This window comes from Mytilus trossulus, chromosome 12, assembly GCF_036588685.1.
Source record: "Mytilus trossulus isolate FHL-02 chromosome 12, PNRI_Mtr1.1.1.hap1, whole genome shotgun sequence".
NCBI lineage: Eukaryota > Metazoa > Mollusca > Bivalvia > Mytilida > Mytilidae > Mytilus > Mytilus trossulus.
Window position 1 is genome coordinate 36,169,618 of NC_086384.1, and position 26,601 is coordinate 36,196,218.

General features: G+C 32.0%; 1 protein-coding gene across 3 annotated transcripts in view; it reads right to left on the minus strand.

Moving 5' to 3' along the window:
- LOC134691995 (uncharacterized) overlaps positions 1-26,601 on the minus strand; it is a 65,894-nt gene that overhangs the window by 6,982 nt on the left and 32,311 nt on the right. For 2 of the 3 annotated variants that reach the window (XM_063552315.1, XM_063552316.1), the window contains exon 9: positions 6,247-6,330. In XM_063552315.1, the coding sequence (XP_063408385.1) occupies positions 6,247-6,330 (84 nt within the window). Of the gene's footprint in view, positions 1-3,215; positions 4,981-6,246; positions 6,331-26,601 lie in introns of those variants that run through there. The other variant, XM_063552318.1, reaches the window with a different exon arrangement.

Genomic DNA, 26,601 nt, shown 5'->3' on the forward strand with positions numbered 1-26,601 from the left:
GTAGGCAGGTTTTTTCTGGGTAGGTAGCGTTTGGGCAAACAAACCTATTATTTATTATGGCCTTGTGTACAAATTTCATGACCTTTGGTTGATGTTTACTAAAACAAAACCAAATCAGAATAAAATCAGCATTTTTTCCATTTGTAAAAGGGCTTAACTCTAGAACGAGTTTCATTACTTTTGATTGAAACAAACTAAAGTTAGAGAACGGAAACCAATTTTGGGACTTACATACACACAGACGGACATAAGGTGAAACTAAATGCGGGGGCATAAAAAGCTGTATTTCCAAAAACAAATGATTTGGCACTAACAGACAAGTTAAATAAAAATAGTTTACAATACATAATGAACATGCAACTTCTATTTATGAGTGATACTGAGAGCAAAAATACACAGTTTTCGGACACAATTCTCCTAAGATGGTTTCACATCAGTGCTGTTTTCAATTGAAAGAGGGACGAAAAATACCAAAGGGACACTCAAACTCATAAATCTAAAACAAACAAATGTGTGAACCTTTTATAAAACCACAGTATTGAAGCTAAAAAATAATACAAAATACCATGGAAGAGTGCAAAGTATTTTTACAAAGGTTTGTACATTAAATGACGCTGTATATATATTTTACAAACAAATTTTCTTATAATAAAAAAAAAAACAATTTAAAACAATTTGGTCGTTTTTGAATTATTTCTTTTTCAAAGTAATACAATTAAAATTCATTGTAAAACCATATGTAAAGTCATAATAAAAAGTGATACAAATAACAAAAACTGTAATAACTAAAAACAAATGAAACTTCTACATGGAAAGTTTGAGTGAAAAACATGCAGTATCATAACAAAATAACAGTAACCAATTAAGCAGATTTTATTCTGCAAAATACAGGACATATGACCACAAACTTCATGACCTGCAAAATACAGGACATATGACCACAAACTTCATGATCTGCAACATACAGGACATATGACCACAAACTTCATGATCTGCAACATACAGGACATATGACCATAAACTTCATGATCTGCAACATACAGGACATATGACCACAAACTTCATGACCTGCAAAATACAGGACATATGACCACAAACTTCATGACCTGCAACATACAGGACATATGACCACAAACTTCATGATCTGCAACATACAGGACATATGACCACAAACTTCATGATCTGCAACATACAGGACATATGACCACAAACTTCATGATCTGCAACATACAGGACATATGACCACAAACTTCATGACCTGCAAAATACAGGACATATGACCACAAACTTCATGATCTGCAAAATACAGGACATAAGACCACAAACTTCATGACCTGCAAAATACAGGACATATGACCACAAACTTCATGATCTGCAACATACAGGACATATGACCACAAACTTCATGATCTGCAAAATACAGGACATTTGACCACAAACTTCATGATCTGCAAAATACAGGACATATGACCACAAACTTCATGATCTGCAACAATGTGCACAAAGGAATTAATCTACCTTGTATCTCAGAAGCAACTGTATGTTCATATCATATTAAGAAAAAAAAAAATATTGACACACAAAAAGCAGGTCTTGTCTGTATGTTTTTTGATAATTTACATTAAAAAAAGTCCATTGGAAACTAAATCTATGTCAAAAAGTTTTGTTCTATCCTCGTTGAAGAAAGGAACACTCATTGCCTAAATGTACCAGAGTTCCTAATCTTTTAAAAAAAAAGCTCTGTCATTAACTTAAAATGACAAGTTTAACTAGCCCCCTGTTGTAAATTACATATAAAACAATCATTGCAGGATATTCAACCACTCTGAGTTAATAACAAGCACCAATGCTGATAAAACTGTAAATTACCAAATACAATAAAAAATTATACATAATAATTCTAATACATTATAGACCATGATTGAGGATGCAACAACAAAACAAAACACAACAAAATGACATATACTAAATGCATTAACATCTGTATACCATATATCATGGATTTATCATTAGCAATTAACTATATAGATACAGAGTGTGGCAATTTCACTTGAGATTTTTCGCTATATATTGTAAAAAAAATAAATTTATATATTTTTTTTTTTAATTTTAGGTTGATTTCAAATCAATATGGTACCAATAGAAGTAGAATTGTCACATGTTTATTTGGTTATATTTATTTGTGGATCAATTTCCTTTCCACAAGATAACAAAACTATTATTTTCTGTTCAGAAATTCGCTAAATATTCAATCAAATAAGATTATAAATTGTTAGTGTATGTGTTCACATCATAAGAAAACAAAAGCACCATAAGGCAAAACTATCACTAAATAAACAAACATGCTTTGGACTATTCTTCATCTTTTAAGGCCTTAGTGATAAAAATACAACCATAAAAAAATCGATTTAAAAAAAAATGTGTTATTATATACGTAGCAAAAAAATGCAGGTGACGAATACTTTCTAAGCTACCATTTTCCATTGTATTATGATAATACAAATTAAAATAAAACATCATTGACAAACCAATACCTCTTCAACTAATTAAATCAAAAATGAAAACAAGTTTAACACTACAGGTGCAAGTGATTGCATGCTTACATCTTCCTGTCTGGTCTTAGTTGCTAAAGGAGTAGGTCCGGTAAGACCCCTTTTTGGCCCCAAAATATAACAGTTTTACAAAATTGTTAAAATGTAAACTTTTAGTTATTTATTGGACAGTTGAATGCTTCTGCTACATAAATATGGGCTGTTTTTGACAATACAATGCACATATATCGGGTTGTAGCACCATTAAGTCATGCTAAATTACTGAAATCTTCAAAATTCTATCATTTTAGTTAAATTCTAGACGGTTTCTGTGTAAAAAGAAAGTGGCCGCATTCGTGTTCATCCATAATATTGAAATGTAAGTTGTATTTGATGATAATACATAACATATGTAAAGGTTGAGGATGAACACGGATGCGGCCACTTTCATTTTTGACAAAAAACATCCGAAAAGTGACATTTTTCGGCATATTCGTTAAATTTTTCATATTTGAGCTTGAATCGGATCGTTTTTTATTGCCTAATCAGTTAAAATCTTTCACATAAACTAATTGAATCAAATGAAATAGACACTTCAGTGTTTAAAAAGTGGTAAAAATCTTTCGTCAGATGAACTTGAAATTTGAGGCCAAAATCGGTCCTTACGGGACCTACTCCTTTGTATGTTTGAGGCCCCTCATATGGGTGACATAGCACTGTAAATCAAATTATTTTCGTGAGCGATTTATTGTCACCAATTTCGCAAGTAGAAAAATAACGCGAATATAAATCGTCTTGAATATGCAAACCTTGGATTTTCCTTTTAAACTTCATCCAGTAAATTAGAAAATCGGGAAATTAGATAGCCGGGAAGTGGTCAAGAAAGGGTAAAACTCAAAATCAAGTATCCTCGAAAATAAGTTGGTTTACAGTATATCACATAATTATAACTGTTTTTGCCAAATTGAATAGAGTCACATAATCAGTATTTTTTTTAACAAAATAATCAAATAATCAAAAATATAGTGCTAGAAATTATAAAAATAAACATGAAATATTTCAAATAATCACTGTACAAATGGCTACGTAATCACATAATTAAAAAAAACAGAAGGAGGATCCCATATATCATAAAGCACATTATTTATCTGGATATCAAGCACAACTAATCATAACAGCTTGTTAATTCATATTCTTATGTCCTTTTCAATTGAATAAATGAAAAATTATGTCTATGGTTTGAAAAGTAAGAATAAGATGCTTCTGAACATGAACACATCAAACGTTTATCTGTTTATATAGTACAAGAACTTTAATATCTGTACAACTGTACATTTTGCATCCAAAAAAAATAAATTCTAAGTTTATTTTTTCTTAGTCTTTTTTTTACTAACACTCAAAGGAGAATGTAGTCAGACAACTGAGGAAAGATACCAGTGATCTTGTAATAATCATGTTTGATGTAAAGATCAAGTTAATGGTAAAACAGTTATCACATCTTCACTGTGACAATGCTTTAAATATTCATTGAGTAGAAAGTTTTGCCTTTGCAGCTGTTCTTTTTCATGTTCGAGGTCAGATGATTCTTTCCTAAGACTTATTATATATTTTTCTGATTCTTGCAAAATCTTAATTTTTGGTATAGACTGTTTTTTATCAGAATATTTTGGAATACTATGCTTCAATCCAGTGAAAAGATCAGCCATTTTTCGCCTACTTTCACGTTCCAAAACATTATGGTTTGTGCTTCTAATTACTGTAATAATTTTTTTTGGTGTTGGTTTTGGCAAACTTTCACGGTCAATATCGTTATTTCTACTTAGTTTATTAATTGTTTCTATTGGTGTTGACCCAAATACATGTTCCAAATTGTTAGGAATAGTAACTCTACTTGTTTTTGTTGCTTTCCAATTTTGCCGAATCAATATTTCCAAATTTTGTCTTTCCTGAATCAATTCTTTCACATTTTTCCTTCGTTGACGATTGGTACAATTTTCCATAGACCAAGAACACTGTCTTACAGATTGTATTGCTTGATTTTCTATAAATGGTGAAATCTCACTTTTTGAACTAAGTGACTCATTCGCGACTGGTGAAATCTGACGGTTTGGACTAAGTGACTCGTCAACGACTATTGGAATACCAGACGAGAAGCGAGGTGCCCAGACATATACATCTTTAGAATCAGCTTGAAGTGATAAGCATGATGGTTTACTGTAGTTATGGTGTTCATTCAGCTCTTGTATCGCCTGTCGTTGTTTTTCTTCTTCAATTTGTTTTTTAAGTATAATAAGACACTTGCTGCATTTATGTGTCTTATAATTATGAAGTAGTTTTGATAGTGTTGGTATTTTTTGAAGTGCCGCATCATCACTGATTTCTGTAAATTCTATTTCCTGAGATGTTTCATTTATGTAGTCTTCAATGGTAATTACGTCAACATCCGGGTCTAAAATGTCATGAAAATATAGAAAAGAATGACTGGTATCCATATGGTCATTTGTATTGTTTGGTTGCTCTTTCATTGTACTATACCCAACATTTCATGGCATTTATACATTATCTCAAAGAGCAATCCAGTGAAATTTGTTAGAATAATTAAGTCAGTGAGTGATGTCATCTGTTAATTCGCCTTTTCAGAATGGGTTATATTTTCAAAAGTGTACACCAGAACTTCATGATTGGTTAAAAATGTCATAAACAACGGAAGTTTAACCAATGAGTGATGTTCTTTTCATTTTGGGATACAAATAATGAAATTACCCATTATTCCTAAGATTTTGAATCGCCCAATTCATTAGTGATACACCTGCCTTTTAATATCAATTCTTTTTCAATCAATGTTCAAGTGAGATTTGTTATTTAGTTTATAAACATGTTGTAAAGGAATATAAGTATCAAAATTAAAATGTTGAACTGAGTTTTTACATGATCACAAGGTTAATTCCTAATTTCATAAAGACCCAACTTGGAAGTTCCCAAGCAAAATAAAATTGGATGAAAATTTTACACACTGTGAATTCAATATATTATTCATTGGATAAAAAATCTTCGTGAATTTCATGATTACATGATTGCAAATGTTATATATAAATGTATGCAGACCTTAGCAAAAATTAGGAATTCAAATATCCACGAAAATGAAAGTTTTACTCAAGCCACGAAAATTGGTACCCATGAAAATAAATGAGTCCACAGAATTGCTTCTATGAAAATACATCACTATTCAATAATCAAGGAGCTTGTGAGTGATAAATCTACAAATATATCACACAATAATATAAGCTCACATGAAGGTTTATACCTAAATTTGAGTAGCTTTGATTTGAAGAGAAAACCGCGACTACATTTGTATGGGAAGGACGGAAAAACAGGCAAATGTAAACCAGTTTGACAGTATAACACCGTTTTTGAAATTTGCTAGTTTTACCTTTTTTTTCATATTAACGTGTTGATTAGGAATTTGCTTTATACGAAGAAAGAAAATAAAGTGCACTTTTTCCACTACTGTGGATTCATTATTATTAGTTGAAAACCAATTTTCCTGGTTTTCTTGGGTACAGGTGTTCCATGAATTTAAATGTTTAACTAAATACAAATTTCAATTTGGTTAATGCAGAGGGCCAGGCAAGTGTTCCACAATCCATGAAAATTGGTACCAACGAAAATAACAAATCCACAATAATTTATCTTTGCACCAAACAATAAAACTCACCATCTTCATGTCGGCTGCTGATTTCTTTCGAATTAACTATCTTACAACTCAACTGGTTGTATTCACATACAAGTAAATGTTCGGCTGCAAATGGAAAAGAAGAAAACTTGAAAATATCCTTTCTTGATGTATGATGGTTACACATGACTCTCCTATATCTAAACTAGAGGCTCTAAATAGCCTGTGTCGCTCACCTTGGTCTATGTGAATATTAAACAAAGGAAGCAGATGGATTCATGACAAAATTGTGTTTTGGTGATGGTGATGTGTTTGTACATCTTACTTTACTTAACAGTCTTGCTGCTTACAATTATCTCTATCTGTAATGAACTTGGCCCAATAGTTTCAGTGGAATATGTTAATAAAAATTTACAAATTTTATGAAAATTGTTAAAAATTGACTATAAAGGACAATAACTCCTAAGGGGGTCAATTGACCATTTCGGTCATGTTGACTTATTTGTAAATCTGTCTTTGCTGAACATTATTGCTGTTTACAGTTTATCTTTTTCTATAATAATAATCAAGATAATAACCAAAAACAGCAAAATTACCAATTCATGGGCAGCATCCCAACAATGGGTTGTCAAATTCATCTGATAATTACAGGGCAGATAGATATTGATCTGATAAACAATTTTACCCCATGTCAGATTTGCTCTAAATACTTTTGTTTTTGAGTTATAAGCCAAAAACTGCATTTTACCCCTATGTTTTATTTTTAGCCATGGTGGCCATGTTGGTTTGTTGACCGGGTCACGCCACACATTTTTAAACTAGATACCCCAAAGATGATTATTGCCAAGTTTGGATTAATTTGGCTCAGTAGTTTTCAGAGGAGAAGATTTTTGTAAAAGATAGCTAAGACTTACGAAAAATGGTTAAAAATTGACTATAAAGGGCAATAACTCCTAAAGGGGTCAACTGACCATTTCCATCATGTTGACTTATTTGTAAATCTTACTTTGCTGAACATTATTGCTGTTTACAGTTTATCTTTTTCTATAATAATATTCAAGATAATAACCAAAAACAGCAAAATTTCCTTAAAATTACCGATTCATGGGCAGCATCCCAACAACAGGTTGTCAGATTCATCTGATAATTACAGGGCAGATAGATCTTGACCTGATAAACAATTTTACCCCGTGTCAGATTTGTTCTAAATGCTTTGATTTTTGAGTTATAAGCCAAAAATTGCATTTTACCCCTATGTTCTATTTTTAGCCGTGGTGGCCATCTTGGTTAATTGACCGGGTCACGCCACACATTTTATACTAGATACCCTAAAGATGATTGTTGCCAAGTTTGGTTTAATTTGGCCCAGTAGTTTCAGAGGAGAAGATTTTTGTAAAAGCTAATGACGACAGCGGACGCTGATGACATCGGACGCCAAGTGATGGGAAAAGCTCACTTGAGCTAAAAATAAGAATGTCTCCAAAGAACACGGATGCTCAACTAGCACTTTCATTATCCATGTTCAGTGGAACCTGAATTTGCAGTCAAAACTTTAATTTGGCATTAACATTTGAAACACCATATCATAGGAAACATACGTACTAAGTTTCAAGATGATTGGATTTCAACTTCATCAAAGACTACCCTGACCAAAAACTTTAACCTAAAGTGAGATAAACGCCAGATGGACACAAATACTTTAAACTAAAGTACGGGAAACAGACCTAAATACAGAAACTTCACATTGATCAATAAACCATTAAAATAGATTCAAGGTCAGATGACTCTGTCTGCCTCTGAAGAACATGAACCTTACAATCATTCTATTTATAGTTGACATATTCTATGTAATCTTATCCTAGTAACCAGAAGTATAATCTGGTATGCCAGACGCACATTTTATAGACAAGACTCATTTAATAATGACGCTTGGATGAATAAGTTTCAAAAGGCTATATAAAAGGTGAGGAGCATTGAGAACATAATCTTCTTAAAAGTTTTGTTAAATAGTTAACATCTGAGTTTTTGGCTAGCCGCAAAACCAGATTCAACCCCTCATATTCTCTTAAAATGTCCTGTGCCAAGTCAGGAAAATGGCAGTTGTTATCTTCCAGTTTGTTTCAGTGTGTGTTGCATTGTTTTTTTGTTTTTTGTTATCATTTCAGTGTTTCTGTTGTTTCATTGTTTCCTCTTTATAGTTGATGTGTTTCCCTTGGTTTCACTTTGTTACTCGGGATTTGATTTTGTCTCAATCGATTTATGGTTTTCCAACATGGGTATACTACTGTTGCCTCAGTCTAATTAAAACCAGCCCTCACTATCCACTTACCTACTACACAAGTTGATAGTGGGGGCTGATTTTACTCAGACTGTTGTTGCCTTTATTTAGTCAATTGAAGTCTGAGGTCTGGGAAACGAATATAATATGTTAATCTAACTTGTTCACCGAATCGAAAAAAAATCCCACATGTTTTAACTGTGCTTATCTAGTAACCTTTTGATATATCATTAGCAATGGCTAAAACAGTTACCAAATTGCAGTTTGAATTCTTTACCAACTTTCTGATCAATTAGTAAAATATTTAAACAGATTGCTAAAGTGAAAAGGATGTTAGTTTCAAGTGAGTGCTGTGAAATAAAAAGTTATACTTACCATCCAGCTCCTGTTAGTTGTCTTTTTCATGAATTTCAAACAAAATAAGGATTAAATATAATGAGTCACAAATTTAGAAGGTCTAACTTTAACATTAACACTGCTATCATAAATCCATTTTTATAATTAAATAATTCAAAACATTGTTTTGTACGTCAATATTTTATAGTGTTGTCTTCCATGTCTACTAATATACGAAAAAGTTGTGTAATTATTCAAGAGAAATATTTTCTATAAACAATACTGATTTGCTGGCATTTAAGGGATATAATTTTGATTGAGCTATTGTATATCAAAAATTTAATTCAATGATACCAGGCTTATGATTTTCCTGCAAAAGATTCATTAATAAGACTTCAAAACTAGAGGCTCTAAAGAGTCTGTGTCGCTCACCTTGGTATATGTGAACAAAGGAAGCAGACAGTTCATGACAAAATTGTGTTTAGGTGATTGTGATGTGTTTGTACATCTTACTTTACTGAACATTCTTGCTGCTTACAATTGTCTCTATCTATGATGAACTTGTCCGTGTAGTTTCAGTGGAAAATTTTATGAAAATTGTTAAAAATTGATTATCATGATTATAAAGGACAATAACTTCTTAGGGGGTCAATTGACCGTTTTGGTAATTTTGACTTATTTTTGAGTCTTAAATTGCTGTACATTATTGCTGTTTACAGTTATATCCATCTATAATAATATTCAAGATAATAACCCAAAACAGCAAAATTTCCTTAAAATTACCAATTTAGGGGCAGCAACCCAACAATGGGTTGTCTGATTCATCTGAAAATTTCAGGGCAGATAGATGTTGACCTGATAAACAATTTGACTTTGTCAGATATGCTCTAAATGCTTTGGTTTTTGAGTTATAAGCCAAAAACTGCATTTTACCCCTATGTTCTATTTTTAGCTGTAGTGGCCATCTTGGTTGGTTTGCCTGGTCACAAAACACAAATTTTAAACTAAATAGCCTAAAAATGATTCTGGCTATATTTGGTAAAATTTGGCCCAGTAGTTTCAGAGGAGAAGATTTTTGTAAAAGTAAACTAAGATTTACGTAATATGGTAAAAAATTGACTATAAAGGGCAATAACTCCTAAAGGGGTCAACATGACCATTTTGGTCATGTTGACTTATTTGTAAATCTTACTTTGCTGAACATTATTGCTGTTTACAGTTTATCTCCATCTATAATAATATTCAAGATAATTACCAAAAACAGTAAAATTTCCTTAAAATTACCAATTTAGGGGCAGCAACCCAACAATGGGTTGTCTGATTCATCTGAAAATTTTAGGACAGATAGATGTTGACCTGATAAACAATTGCACTTCATGTCAGATTTGCCGTAAATGCTTTGGTTTTTGAGTTATAAGCCAAAAACTGCATTTTACCCCTATGTTTTATTTTTAGCCATGGCGGCCATCTTGGTTGGTTGGCCAGGTAATAAAACACAAATTTTAAACTAGATACATCAATGATGATTGTGGCCAAATTTGGTTTAATTTGGCCCAGTAGTTTCAGAGAAGAAGATTTTTGTAAAAGTTAACGACAGACGACAGACGCAGGACGACGGATGATGGACGCCAAGTGATGAGAAAAGCTCACTTGGCCCTTTGGGCCCGGTGAGCTAAAAATGGGAATGTCAAATTAGTAAGAACATGAAAAAGTTGTAAAGCATTGAGGACACAATATTAGGACAGGTTCTGCCAAATAATGCTCATAAGTTATCTTAAATCCTCAGGGGTAGACAATTATTAGTACTTTGAACAAGGAAAAGTTTTGCAAAACAGTCTATAAAATTACCATATCAATATAGAATTGCTGACTACTAGAATGGTGATGTCTTCTCAATTAAATACAGATAATTTGCATGATTTATAGAGCTTTGAATGTGTTCCATAATATGTTGTGAAGATGTTCTCCTCTTATATTTTATGCGTTTCCTTCAGTCTTAGTTTTTTACCACAAATTAATTTTTTGTCCATAGATTTATGAGTTTTGACTACGGTTGCCTTTATTTATGTCTTTAGCGGCTTTTTTCCAATTTTATTCATTCTAAAAATAATTTTCACAAACAGAGGATTATGGTTTAATAATCATGGAAATAAATTTACAAAAACATTACTTATAATTTGAAGGAAGGTGATATTTGTCAGACAACAAAATTTTGCTGATAAAATCGTATAGATGTAAATTATTTCTCTTTAAATATTTGTAGCAGATTTAAGTTTTAGAACAAAATATCCAAATTACAATTACACAATAATGAAAAATAGGGCTATGAATTATAGACATATAAAACAATGTTATGAACTTTTACTAATAAAATCTATTTATGATGGAAGTTTTCATATCAAAGTTAGACCTTTTAAATCAGTGACTCTTATTATTGTAAGTCCTTATTTTGTTTGAAATTTATGACAAAAAACATCAACTCTAAGAAGCTGGATGGTAAATAAAACTTCTGTCCTTATTAGTATTGAAAAGGTAATAATCTGATTGTATTGAATGTATATTTGATCATGTTTATATCACAATGCTTTGAGTTAACATGTTGGTCGATATTTGATTCATTACTAACTCACATGATGTTAATTGTTCTAAATTGATAGCATCTGATAAGTTAAACTTGCCCAAATATGTTAACTCAATGAGTCAAATGATGAAGCTGTTCAAATGTATGTAAAAAGAACTCATCATAGATACCAGGATTGAAATTTTTAATTTGCGCCAGATGCACTTTTTGTCTACAACAGACCAGTCAGTGAGTCTCGATTCAAATAAAAAGTTAAAAAGGACGAAGTTGAAGAGCATTGAGAAACAAAATGCATCTGAATTTTTTTTTCAATACAAAAGTAAGGAGATGAGATAGGATTGCCAATGAGACAACTATCTACCAGAGTTTATACAAGGTGCATGTACAAAACTATAGAGCTCTGTATATTTTTCTTGTTTTAATGGTTTTACATTGTCATTTAAGGGCCTTTTATAGCTTAGTATATGCGGTATGGACTTTGTTCATTGTGAAGGTGGTACAGTGACCCATAGTTGTTCATATCTGTATCATGTTGGTCTCTTGTGGAGAGTTGTCTCATTGGCAATGATACCATATCTTCTTTTTTATATTCAACAATTGGGAAAAAAAATCAGATGCATTTTGATTCTCAATCATGTGAGTTTATAAATTTCTCTTGTGGAGAGTTGTTTCAATGGCAATCATACCACATCTTCTTCTTTTTTCATATTCAACAATTAGAAAAAATCAATACAGTATAGTCAGCTATATATATATTTATTTGACAACTATTCATCAACTTATTCAGTTTGAGTTACAATAAATTATTAAGTCTTTAGTTTAATATAAACAATATATATTTGAACATCATTTCTTGTTGTATGATAAGATTGATTAAACAAAATAGAAATGAAAGTTTTAATGTTTTGAAAATACTAAAAGAATTATGATCAAACATGATTACATCTTTACAAAACCTATATATAACTTAATGAGCAAATTTAAAAATACTTATATTGTATTTACATTTATTTGTATCCCTTTACAAAATAAACATATTTATTCCATATTTATAAACTATTAGTAGGTTTTTCTATATGAATTGATTATGAATAAATAAGCATATTCACCTGCAGAAAAAGAATATTCACCGCGCAAAACGTCCCATGCTTTTTGTACAATTTTGGTAAAAAAAACTTTGATTTACAATTGCTTTTAGTAAATATTTTCTATTACATTCATTTCTTTCGGAATATGGAATAAAACATTTACTGTCTTTTGTTTCGGTAAATATGTGGTTTTATTGACTTTTGAAAAACTGATATTCACTTCAGCTGTTGGCCTCAGTGAATATCAGTTTTTCAAAAGTCAATAAAACCACACATTTACCTCATCAAAAGACAGTAATTGTATATTATTACATATTGGTATTATTTTAGTAGGTTTCTCTATACGAATTCGATTTTGAATTAGAAAGCATGTTCACCTGAGAAAGTGTTATTCACCGCTCATAACGTCACGTGCTTTTACATGCAACGTTACGGTAAAATGTTTCATGTACACTTTGTTTTGGTATAATATGTTTGTCATTAAATCATTTTCTTTTCTTGGAATATGGAATAAAACAATTAATGTCGTTTGTTTCGGTAAATATTGGGTTTAATTGACTTTTGAAAAACTGATATTCACTTCGGCTGTCAGCCTCAGTGAATATCAGTTTTTCAAAAGTCAATAAAACCGCATATTTACCTCATCAAAAGACAGTAATTGTATAATATACTAGTAATAGGTATTGTTGGACCAAATATTCTTATTAAAAAATGACCCTAAAATGTTGTTGACTAAATATAGATTCTCCCACTGCATTGAGTGTGATACTATATATAAAGCTACTCGAGACAGTTAAGTTTTTCAAATTTAAAACACCAGGCATGCAAGCATTTTAAATTTGTAAAATTTAACTGTCCAGAGTGGATAAATATTGAATTTCAAGAGATTTGGTGGTGGAATCAGTTTCTCTTATGATTTTTATGCAGTATACAGGCAAACTTTTGCATCTTCTCAAAAGATCTGAATAAAGATGTGTTCTTCCTATGTGATTTTTTAATGGCATCATTCAGAGGAAAGCAAGAAAATTTAATATTTTAATTGAATTTTGACTAATGACATAAATGAAAACAGGGGTGTGGAAATGCTATGCCCGACTCGCCCGACTCGTACATTTGAACAACCGGACAAGTAATTATTTTTGTCTTGGTTGCCCGTGGACAAGTAAAAAAATATACAAGACAAAGTTCAAATCCAACAAAAACATAAAATTAATTTCAAAACGTATAAAGTTGTTTAATTTATGTAAAAGAAACCAATGTTCAGCAAGTAAAAACATCAATGTTCATGACGATAAATATTACATGATACCGGAAATAGATCGATTACCAAAATAAATATGCGAACTGAGTTGCGTAACATTGCATTGGCTTTGTCCATTTACCCGGGATCGTCGATTACGTTTTATCCATCATTTATCAGAAGTGTCATTTCTTTAAATTTTGTATCGAGATTCAGATTGATTAATCCTTAATAAAAAGGTGGGCAAGCAAGATAAAAAGAGTCATGAGTCGAGTAGAAAACCTTAAATGCAAATGGAGGACACAGAGTATTTAAAAAAACTAGAGGCTCTAAAGAGCCTGTGTCGCTCACCTTGGTCTATGTGCATATTAAACAAAGGACACAAATGGATTCATGACAAAATTGTATTTTGGTGATGGTGATGTGTTTGAAGTTCTTACTTTACTGAACGATTTTGCTTCTTACAATTATATCTATCATGAACTTTGCCCATTAGTAACAGAGAACTATATTTGGTAAAAATTTACATAAATTTACCAAATTAATGAAAATTGTTAAAAATTGACTATAAAGGGCAATAACTCCTTAAGGGGTCAATTGACCATTTAGGTCATGTTGACTTATTTGTAGATCTTACTTTGCTGAACATTATTGCTGTTTACAGTTTATTGCTATCTATAATAGTATTCAAGATAACCAAAAACGGCAAAATTTCTTTAAAAATTACCAATTGGAGGGCAGCAACCCAACAACCAGTTGTCCAATTCATCTGAAAAATTCAGGGCAGATAGATATTGACTTGATTAACAATTTAACACCTTGTCAGATTTGCTCTAGATGCTTTGGTTTCATAGTTATAAGCAAAAAACTGCATTTTACCCCTATGTTCTATTTTTAGCCGTAGCGGCCATCTTGGTTGAATGGCCAGGTCATCGGACACATTTTTCAAACTAGATACCCCAAAGATGATTGTGGCCTAGTAGTTTCAGTGGAGATTTTGTAAAAGATTACTTAGATTTATGAAAAATGGTTAAAGATTGACTATAACATGTATAAAGGGCAATGACTCCTAAAGGGGTCTACTGACCATTTTGGTCATGTTGACTTATTTGTAGATCTTACTTTGCTGAGCATTATTGCTGTTTACAATTTATCTCTATCTATAATAATATTCAAGATAATAACCAAAAACAGCAAAATTTCCTCAAAATTACCCATTCAGGGGCAGCAACCCAACAACCGATTGACCGATTTATCTGAAAATTTCAGGGCAGTTGTTCTTGACCTGATAAACATTTTTATCCCTGTCAGATTTCCTCAAAATGCTTTGGTTTTTGAGTTATAAGCCAAAAACTGCATTTTACCCCTATGTTCTATTTTTAGCGGTGGCGGCCATCTTGGTTGGTTGACCAGGTCACGCCACACATTTTTTAAACTAGATAACCCAAAGATGATTGTGGCCAAGTTTGGATTAATTTGGCCAAGTAGTTTTAGAGGAGAAGATTTTTGAAGATTACTTTAATTTACGAAAAATGGTTAAAAATTGACTATAAAGGGCAATAACTCCTAAACCGGTCAACTGACCATTTTGGTCATGTTGACTTATTTGTAGATCTTACTTTGCTGAACATTATTGCTGTTTACAGTTTATCTCTATCTATAATAATATTCAAGATAATAACCCAAAACAGCAAAATTTCCTCAAAATTACCAATTCAGGGGCAGCAACCCAACAACCGATTGACTGATTCATCTGAAAATTATAGGGCAGATAGATCTTGACCTGATAAACATTTTTATCCCATGTCAGATTTCCTCAAAATGCTTTGGTTTTTGAGTTATAAGCCAAAAACTGCATTTTACCCCTTTGTTCTATTTTTAGCCGTGGCGGCCATCTTGGTTGGTTGACCAGGTCACGCCACACATTTTTTAAACTAGATACCCCAAAGATGATTGTGGCCAAGTTTGGATTAATTTGGCCCAGTAGTTTCAGAGGAGAAGATTTTTGTAAAAGATTACTTTAATTAACGAAAAATGGTTAAAAATTGACTATAAAGGGCAATAACTCCTAAACGGGTCAACTGACCATTTTGGTCATGTTGACTTATTTGTAGATCTTACTTTGCTGAACATTATTGCTGTTTACAGTTTATCTCTAACTATAATAATATTCAAGATAATAACCAAAAACAGCAAAATTTCTTCAAAATTACCAATTCAGGGGCAGCAACCCAACAACCGATTGACCGATTCATCTGAAAATATCAGGGCAGATAGATCTTGACCTGATAAACATTTTTACCCCATGTCGGATTTGCTCTAAATGCTTTGGTTTTTGAGTTATAAGCCAAAAACTGCATTTTACCCCTATGTTCTATTTTTAGCCGTGGCGGCCATCTTGGTTGGTTGACCGGGTCACGCCACACATTTTTTAAACTAGATACCCCAATGATGATTGTGGCCAAGTTTGGTTTGATTTGGCCCAGTAGTTTCAGAGGAGAAGATTTTAGTAAAAGTTAACGACGACGGACGACGACGGACAACGGACGCCAAGTGATGAGAAAAGCTCACTTGGCCCTTCGGGCCAGGTGAGCTAAAAAACGGAGGCGAGAATTTCAAACATCATGGATAACAGATTGCCCTTGGCTATCTATGGAAATTCGGAGAATAAATTAAGTTTTTGTCTTATTTATAGATGAAGTCTTATTTATAAATGAAAGGTCAACATTATTTATTGTCAAAGTGGAAAATAAAAGAGACGCTTTAATTGCCCATCAAGACAATAATAAATAATAAAAAAAAAAAACCAAGTGTGTCAGTTGACAAAATCAATAGTTTATCTATAATTTAGTTTACATTTCTTCAATCACTGTCCTCAAATTTAGTATATGTACTGGCTCCAATTATTATTCAAAAAGTGCTGCAAAATTGTCCTTAACGATGTTTACATGTCATTTCATTTGTTGGTTTGCTGTTAGGTTTCTGTCCCATTGATGTCAACCCATTTCCTACTTACCTAATTTTTGACACATATAAACAAATAGATTTCATTTGTTTGTGATGCACAACAGTGCTAAGTAAGAATACAATATTAGCTAACAAGAAATACTTCAATATTTATTGGGATCATCAGGGCAAGTAAATTTTTTTCCGGACAAGTAAAATTTTAGGTTTCACTTGCCCGGGGACAAGTGCTCACAACAAATATTTCCACACCCCTGGAAAAGATGGGCAATTTGACCTATTACAGTATATTCAACCCCCAAGGCCACTAACTTTTAATTTGCTCAGACTAGTTCCATAACATACCGGTATATTAATAAAAAAAGGATTCTGTTCATAATTTATTTCACATCATGAAAAGGATTTTTGAATAAAGTCTGCCCAATTTCCAGGTAAAATATTCCAAGGTAAAATATTCCCCGGTCTGTTACCCTATAGTAACATATCGCTATCCTTAGTCTCTTCATGCTTACTAGCTTACTAACTTCATTTGCATACTGTAAATCCAGAATTTATTGCGTGCATTAATTTATTACGATGTTTGAGGAATGGATGAAGTGAGATTAATTATGGCGAAATTAGGTAAATCTGCACACAGATATATATATGCATAAAAGAGGGACAAAAAATACCAGAGTGACAGTCACTCATAAATCGATAATAAACTGACAACGTCATGGCTAAAAATGAAAAAGACAAACAGACAAACAATAGTACACATGACACAACATAGAAAACTATAGAATAAACAACACGAACCCCACCAAAAACTAGGGGTGATATCAGGTGCTCTGGAAGGGTAAGCAGATCCTGCTCCACATGTGGCACCATTCGTGTTGCTTATGAGATAACAAATGAAGAAGGGGAAGGGGATATCAGAATAAAAGTTTTTATTATTGTGATACTCACCCAGTCACATTATTCACATTAATAAAAACCTCACAATAATTTCTGAATTTACAGTTATGTTTTTTGCTTTAACAATCCTAAAGGTTATTTTGCAAATTTGCAAGTAAAAGAAATCAATTTTCTTTTTTCTGAATTTGCAATAAATTCTGTTTTGAATTCTTTAATGCAAGCATATCATCTCCTTTTTATAAATTGTTAAATATGGATTTACTCCCTTCTTTCTTGGTGGCCAATTAACAATCTTCGTATCCATTGTAGCCAAGATCAATTGTTGTCACTTTCTTCTTTCTTTGTGGCCATAGTACAAGCCTCTTAGCTTTAGTCAATAATGTTGGATCATCATGTACGGCAACGGTTTTCTTTTTCTTACTACCTTGCGTAACATTGTCTTCTTCTTCTTACTCTCTTCCAAATCTATCATCTTCTTCTTACTATCTTCTGTATCTTTTATCTTCATCTTACTACCTTTCTTATCTATCGCTAATACCAATTGTCCTTTTTCATTAATTTTTGGGATTATAGATACCTGTTTGAAGTCATTCTCGTCTCCTTCAGAAGAATATTTTTTCGTCGTCTTGGATAATTGGTTCAATGTTACAACTGTTATCTCTACATCCTTCAGATGAGCCGATGGTGATGGTATCAATAAGTTCTGTTCGTTTAACAAATAAGATTTGGACTCATTTGTATCAGTAGATATTGACTCCTTTTGATTAGAGGATTTAGACTTTTCAGGTTCACACCAATAAGGTAAGCTATAGCTATGGTAAAACAAAGGATTATAATAATTTATTACTTTTTTAAATTTATCTTCACTTTGTTGAAGCATATGATGTGGCAACTGTTCGTGAACTCTTTGCCCATTTATAACTTGTGTAGCTTTTATAGATGAGTTTGTGTTTAAGAGATGATCTTTATCTAAGAATTGTTTATACAAATTAGATTTCACTAGCTCCTCTGTCAGATCAGGTTCTACTAGCTCCTCCCCCTTTGCAACATGTTGTATATCTGTCAGATCAGGTTCTACTTGCTCCTTCTCCTGTTTAACATGTTGTTTTTCTGTCAGATCAGGTGAGCTACTATGAGTAATGCTATAAGTGTCCACAGCTTTGCCTTTTTGAAGAGTTGTATTAACTAATGTTCCTGCATCGTTTTCTATTTTCATTCTCGTTGTATCAAATTCCTTTGATGCCTGGTCACCTTCTACTAGAGAGTGGGTGGCTGGTTTCCTGCCTCGTTTTTTACCATGTTTATGCTTCACTGAAATGGTATTTACAATGAATTAAATGATGAAATATGATAAGGCAAATATAAAAAAAAATATGACTTGTGGTTCCATTTAACCAACAGACCATAAGTTAATAAACCCATTGACCCTAGAATGCTTTTCATATTTAAAAAAAAATCTTGATCAGTCTCATTTTGTGGTGTGTCATCTCATCTGAATTTCGAAAAGAAGCACCTATTACAGTTAAAACTTTTTACAGAATACAACATAATAATACCTTACAACCATATTGTTTTCAAGACTAAATTGGAATGACAGATTTTCTTTTTTTGGGGTCTAGGTTACAGAACAGGTAAATGGTTTCCAAATAGTATATATATTAATTGACCAATGTACTGTGAAAGTACAAAGTACTTGTATTTGTGGGGTATCAATTTTTCGTGGTTTTCGTGGATGACTTTATCCTTAGAATTTAAATGTCCAAGGAAATAAAACAACCATTGTCTAAATCAAAACATGGAAAGATCCCCATCGGTAGGTTTGACTACTGATATGATCTAGAGAATATATTGAATAACGCCAAATCTGAGAATGCTTTAATGGCAGTAACAGAACTACAACCACATACAGGATTATAGATATAGGAAGATGTGGTGTGAGTGCCAATGAGACAACTCTCCATCCAAATAACAATTTGAAAAGTAAACCATTATAGGTTAAAGTACGGCCTTCAACACGGAGCCTTGGCTCACACCGAACAACAAGATATAAAGGGCCCCAAAATTACTAGTGTAAAACCATTCAAACGGGAAAACCAACGGTCTAATCATTTAATCTTTAATAACCTTAACTGTACAACTTTTGATTTATTAATTCTCATAGCAAATTTTTGATCAATGAAAATCAGATTTCCAGTATTTATATGCTAGTATGATGAAGTGTTTATTTTATATCTTCATAGTTCTCGTACATATGGGAAATAATAATTTCATGCTGGGCTTGATTTTGATAAGAATTATTTGACAATTCAAGATACGTTTATAGCATTTGTTTATGTTTCTTTAGGTGACTTGCATATGTTTATGGCCTAATTGACACCTTTGATGATCTTTAATCTGTTGATCACTAGTGTACTTTATCATAGGTTAATCAGGGTCATCACTAAGATTTACACAGGTCAATGTTTACTTTACATTTTCCTTCAATCCAGACTTTTTGTAACCCTTCGTTTCTAAAGGTTTTAATTTTTAATTTTTAAATATGATTCCTTATTTCATGTATTTGGCAATTGTATCTCAAAATTGCTAATATCAAATTACCATTGGTACTGTTTTTTTGGTTTTAACAAATTTGAAAACATTTTATTTTGTAGTTGCAGAGAAAAATAATTGAAAACATTAGTCAGAATCAAAGATTGCAAAATATAATCAATATTTTCCGTACAGCTAGGACCAAATGAACATAACTTTGTACCAATGTTGGTTAAACTGTCAAAGTATGTGCCTCAAGTACATGGATGCCCCATTCACACTATCATTTTCAATGTTCAGTTGACCCTGAAATTGGGGTAAAACCTCTAATTTGGCATTACAATTAGAAAGATCATATCATAGGGAACATGTGTACTAATTTTCGAGTTGATTGGACTTCAACTTCATCTAAAACTACCTTGACCAAAATCTTTAACCTGAAGCAGGACAGACGGACAGACGAACAAACAGACAGACGCACAGACCAGAAAACATAATGCCCCTCTTCTATTGTAGATGGGGCATAAAAAGAAGATTAACATTTCACTTTTCATCAGAATATATAATTTGGCATTAAAATTAGAAAGATCATATCATAGGGAACATGTGTACTAATTTTTGAGTTGATTGGACTTAAACTTCATCAAAAACTACCTTGACCAAAATCTTTAACCTGAAGCAGGACAGACAGACAGACGAACAAACAGACAGAAGCACAGACCAGAAAACATAATGCCCCTCTTCTATTGTAGATGGGGCATAAAAAGAAGATTAACATTTCACTTTTCATTAGAATATATAATTTGCCTCAATTTCTACCATTACTAACACAACCTAAACACAAACGATTTAATATCCTGGTTTAGAGTAGTTTCTTCCAGTTGAATTGGTTGATGTTGTCCTCATAAATTATAAATGAAATTTTTGATAAAGCCAATTGGAAATCATCTCCCTTATAACTTTGAATCAAGTATTTTCCATTTTAAACAATTTTCTGATTTTATATCACAACAATTTTCATATTCAAATCATCCTGATTCAGAGTAATTTCTCCAAATTAGATTGACTGATTTTCTCCTATTAAATACCAGCATGACCAGTGCAATTTTTCATTAAGTGAATTTGAATTATCCCTCTTATCACATTGATTTAATAAAAACATTTTTTTCACATTTTTAGAATTTCCCCTATTAGGACAATTGCGCACTGATAAATAAAAGAAGAGGGTAACAAGGTGATAAGAGAGGTTTTCACTGAATATACACAGGCAAATTTTGCTCAATTAAACTTTCAATTTTCACATGAATAAAATTTCCACGTCAAATGTCGTTTGTTTATGTAATATATACGTGCTTCTCGTTTCTCATTTTGTTTATATAGATTAGACCGTTGGTTTTCCCGTTTGAATGGTTTTACACTAGTAATTTTGGGGCCCTTTATAGCTTGTTGTTCGGTGTGAGCCAAGGCTCCGTGTTGAAGGCCGTACTTTAACCTATAATGGTTTACTTTTTAGCTCACCTGGCCCGAAGGGCCAAGTGAGCTTTTCTCATCACTTGGCGTCCGTCGTCGTCCGTTGTCGTCCGTCGTCGTTAACTTTTACAAAAATCTTCTCCTCTGAAACTACTGGGCCAAATTAAACCAAACTTGGCCACAATCATCATTGGGGTATCTAGTTTTAAAAATGTGTGGCGTGACCCGCCAAACCAACCAAGATGGCCGCCATGGCTAAAAATAGAACATAGGGGTAAAATGCAGTTTTTGGCTTATAACTCAAAAACCAAAGCATTTAGAGCAAATCTGACAAGGGGTAAAATTGTTTATCAGGTCAAGATCTATCTGCCCTGAAATTTTCAGATGAATTGGACAACCCGTTGTTGGGTTGCTGCCCCTGAATTGGTAATTTTAGGGAAATTTTGCTGTTTTGGTTATTTTCTTGAATATTATTATCAATAGAGATAAACTGTAAACAGCAATAATGTTCAGCAAAGTAAGATCTACAAATAAGTCAACATAACCAAAATGGTCAATTGACCCCTTTAGGAGTTATTGCCCTTTATAGTCAATTTTTAACCATTTTTTGTAAATCTTAGTAATCTTTTACAAAAATCTTCTCCTCTGAAACTACCAAGCCAAATTAAAACAAACTTGGCCACAATCATCATTGGGGTATCTTGTTTAAAAAATGTGTGGCATGACCTGGCCAACCAACCGACATGGCCGCCATGGCTAAAAATAGAACATAGTGGTAAAATGCAGTTTTTGGCTAAAACTCAAAAACCAAAGCATTTAGAGCAAATCTGACAGGGAGTAAAATTGTTTATCAGGTCAAGATCAATCTGCCATGAAATTTGCAGATGGATCGGACAACCTGCTGTTAGGTTGCTGCCCCTGAATTAGTAATTTTAAGGAAATTTTACCGTTTTTTGTTATTATCTTGAATATTATTATAGATAGAGATAAACTTTAAACAGCAACAATGTACAGCAAAGTAAGACCCAAAAATAAGTTAACATGACCAAAATGGTCAATTGACCCCTTAAGGAGTTATTGTCCTTTATAGTGCATTTTTAACAATTTTCATAAAATTTTTAAATTTTAACTAACATTTTCGACTAAAACTTTTAGGCCAAGTTCAATATAGATAGAAATAATTGTAAGCAGCAAGAATGTTCAGTAAAGTAAGATGTACAAACACATCACCATCACCAAAACACAATTTTGTCATGAATTCAAATGCATCCTTTGTTTAATATTCACATAGACCAAGGTGAGCGACACAGGCTCTTTGGAGCCTCTAGTTAAATTGTTATTTGGATGGAGAGTTGTCTCGTTGGCACTCACACCACATCTTCCTATATCTTTATACCTGTAAGTCACAAGAATTTTATGTAAATTTTCCCCCTAAATTTAACATGAACTAATAAAAAAATATTTTTCAGATTTCATTTGAAATTTAAAATTTGGATGTTATTTGAATAAATCTATTTGGAAAAGTCTTGCGAAATTCATATGAATACAAATTCATGTGATTTTCATATGAGTTGTAATTGAGACTCACATGGAATCAATTCAAGTTTCTTGTGAAACTCTATTCAGGTGAATGAAATTTACCCGTGTACAATGTAGGTGACCTATATAGATTCTTACACTGCAACAAGTGTATTAGGATATTTCTCCACTTGACAGTTAAATTTTATTATTTAAAGCGCGAGGCTTGCCGAGCCCTTTAAATAGTAATAATAAAATTTAACTGTCGAGAGTGGAGAAATATCGTAATACACGAGTTATAGTGTCGGAATCTGTTTCTCTAATTGCTTTTTATCGTTCTTTTTCAAAGATTTTCAGAAAAATGTGCTCTTTATATGCGATGTCATCAGGCATTGTAGCCTTTTTTCATGCATCACAACAGATTTTTCACTAGTGAGGAGAAATATTTTTCTCACACCAGTCAGGAAATGTGAAAATAGCACAAAAATTAGAGAAATATCAGGTTTTATTGTACCATGAAATTACCTGGAAAACTATAGCTCATGTTCAGCAGTTCACAACACTTTTTCCCTTGCAGACATAAATTTATGTGTTTAGCTGAAATAAATGAATTTATTTATAATTCAAGTGCATCATATAGGGGTTAATATTTTGCATTTCAAAGTATATTTATTTAAAACAATATTAATTGTGAAATGGTTAAACTTATAATTTATCTGATGACATTTCAAAAACAATCCATACAGTTGGATTGCAAGCTTCCTCTGGTATGAAAAGTTTGGAATAAAATTTTGCAATTGGAACTAATTTTGATTCATATATATGTTTTGAAGTTTGATGTGACATCCATTTTTACTGAACCAGTACACATTTTTTGCTTAGGTGCCTGTTGAAGCCAGCCTAAAGGTGTTTTTCTACCATAACTAACACATCCATTTTCTAGTGTTGAAGACCTATTGGCCTTTCTGTCTACCTTAGGTACTACTGTTAACATTGTTTTGCAGATAATTTGTTCTGTATATTTGTAACTTAGAAGATCTATGATTTTCTCTCTACGTTTGCTTAAGGAGGTAGACCTAGGTTAAGGGAAATTATAACTCTTAAAATCACCAGTACGTTTGTGTCAACCATTTTCATAAATATATTCTAAGCTTCTATTTTACATAGATTATTTTCAATCTGTTTCAGGTAAATGCTTAAAATACGTTGATGAAACTTGACTTTTACAAACACATAACTGATTTAAAGAGTTATCTCCCTGAACCAAGGTCTAACACCTTAAGCAAGTAAATTCATTTTTTACTAGAAATGGCAAGTATAAAATTTAGGATGAAAGTAAAATTATAATTTGAAAGTATTTTTGGGTGTGTTATAAAGCAGTTTGTTTTTATCTGAAAATTTTTATCTGTACAGCTCATTTTTTTTGTAAATCATTTTATATATTCCTCGTTATTTAAGCTTATGCGCTTATCATTTGACCAAAAGTTGCAGAATGATCAGAATTTAAATGATATCAATCACCAAACAGGAAAAGCAGAATCAGAGCAATGATGGCAATTATCCACTGTTTCATACAATTTTGATGAATTACTTGTTTAATAATGTTTAAATGAATGTAGTAAATACACAATAGAAAATACAATACCTTTCCATTTTTTGGTTGATTATTTTCGTGTGCAAAATTGTGACTTTCAGACGAAGAACAGTAATAAAAGTACTGTTTTGTCATGATTAGTGCTAATTTGGTGTCCGAAAGTATTAAAAATATTCTTTTCAACAACTTCATAATGGAATGTGTGCACAATCTCAAAAGGTTTGCTAACTTTGTGTAAAGTTCAAAATATCTAGAAAAAAAACAAAAATGATAAAACATGCTTTTGAAAATTTGCTGAAGAAATAATTAAGTTTCCAGTTCTTACAAAGTTTAACATTTAAGGTGGTACTAAATACCTTGACTTATATTTATTTGGCTTGTTTAAATTTCATAAAGTTTTGTCAAAGTGATTACTTTGACCCTTTGAAAAAAAATAAATATAAAATTTCTAAAAATATGAACCAACAACTTATTTAGAAAAAATTTCGTTGGTTATATCATGTATATAGCAGTTTGTCAAACACTAGTTTTGGTCATTAAGAAGCTTAATATTTCCCTTACAATACACTGTGATTAAAACATTTAGCTAATTTTTACAGAGTTACATGTATCTCCTTGTAGTATTTGGTACCACCTTAATGCTTTGACTGATTGATGGAAATAACTTACCACAAAAATAGATTTGTTTCCTGTTCCTAGCTTATTGAGTAAGTTTTCCACGGACTTAGAAATTATCTGTGTTGGATGTTCATTCCACTGCATATGTGACTACTTCACGCTAGCTCTGCTTTGCATTCATAAAAATCTCGCGATAATAAATGTAAACTATAAAACTATCTATGACAGAAGATTGCCGACATTGCTCCATAAAAATTTTGACTGTAGTTTCATTTATATCCGAAACATCAAACTAGAATTTTCTATGCATTTTAGAGTCATTCAATTACAAATACATCTCATTTTACAACCTGCCAAGCTTTTTAAACAGATTGATCAGATTTTACTATTGATGTATTATTTGACCATTGTTTACCATTTTTTAATACAAATTTGTGTTTATTTATATTGTTACAGATGGGTGCACTCCTAACCTGTACAGCAAGTTAACTTGATAACCAGTCATTTGGACTGGTCAAAGTTAACCTGTGACCGAATATAGGACTGCTCTGACCAGTCCTAGGACCAAAATCTAGTTAACTTGAAAAGCGGACTTGGTCCTAGGACTGATTTTATGTCTGTCAAAAAGTTAACTTGGAAACAGGTCCGCTATTGATATAAGTTAACTTCGAACCAGTCCTGTCATAAGTTAACATAAGTTAACTTCGGAACCGGTCCTGTCATAAAGTTAACATAAGTTAACTTGGAAACCGGTCCTGCCACAAAGTTAACTTCTGCTTGGACAAATCCGATCAAAACCAGACCTGTTCCCAAGTTAACTTTTGACTGGTCTGCTCAACTCTAAGTTAACTTGTAACCAGGACCGCTCTTCGTTGATTTAAAAAAAAATAATATCTTTGTTTCGTAGTATAAACATCGAAAATAAAGTAATTTGAAAATTAATACTTCCGTTTTATGAACAGGATTAAATACAAATATTTGAAAATAAGTACGCACAGAACGTAACACAAATTTATCTGTGATCTGACAATTTATCTATTATATAAACGATCTCGGTTACAATGATAACAGGCACTGAATATATATATATTCCGAGATCAAATTCAATCATATTATGTATATTTTTGAAAAGAAGTATATTTGATGTTAGGTGTATACGTCCTTGTTAGTTATACATCCTTGAACTATGCATCCACATTCAGCAATAGTTTAATTCCTCTTTTTACTTAAAATACTGATACGTAACAAAATTTCAGTAGTTTTGATGCCTGCAGTTGACTTGTA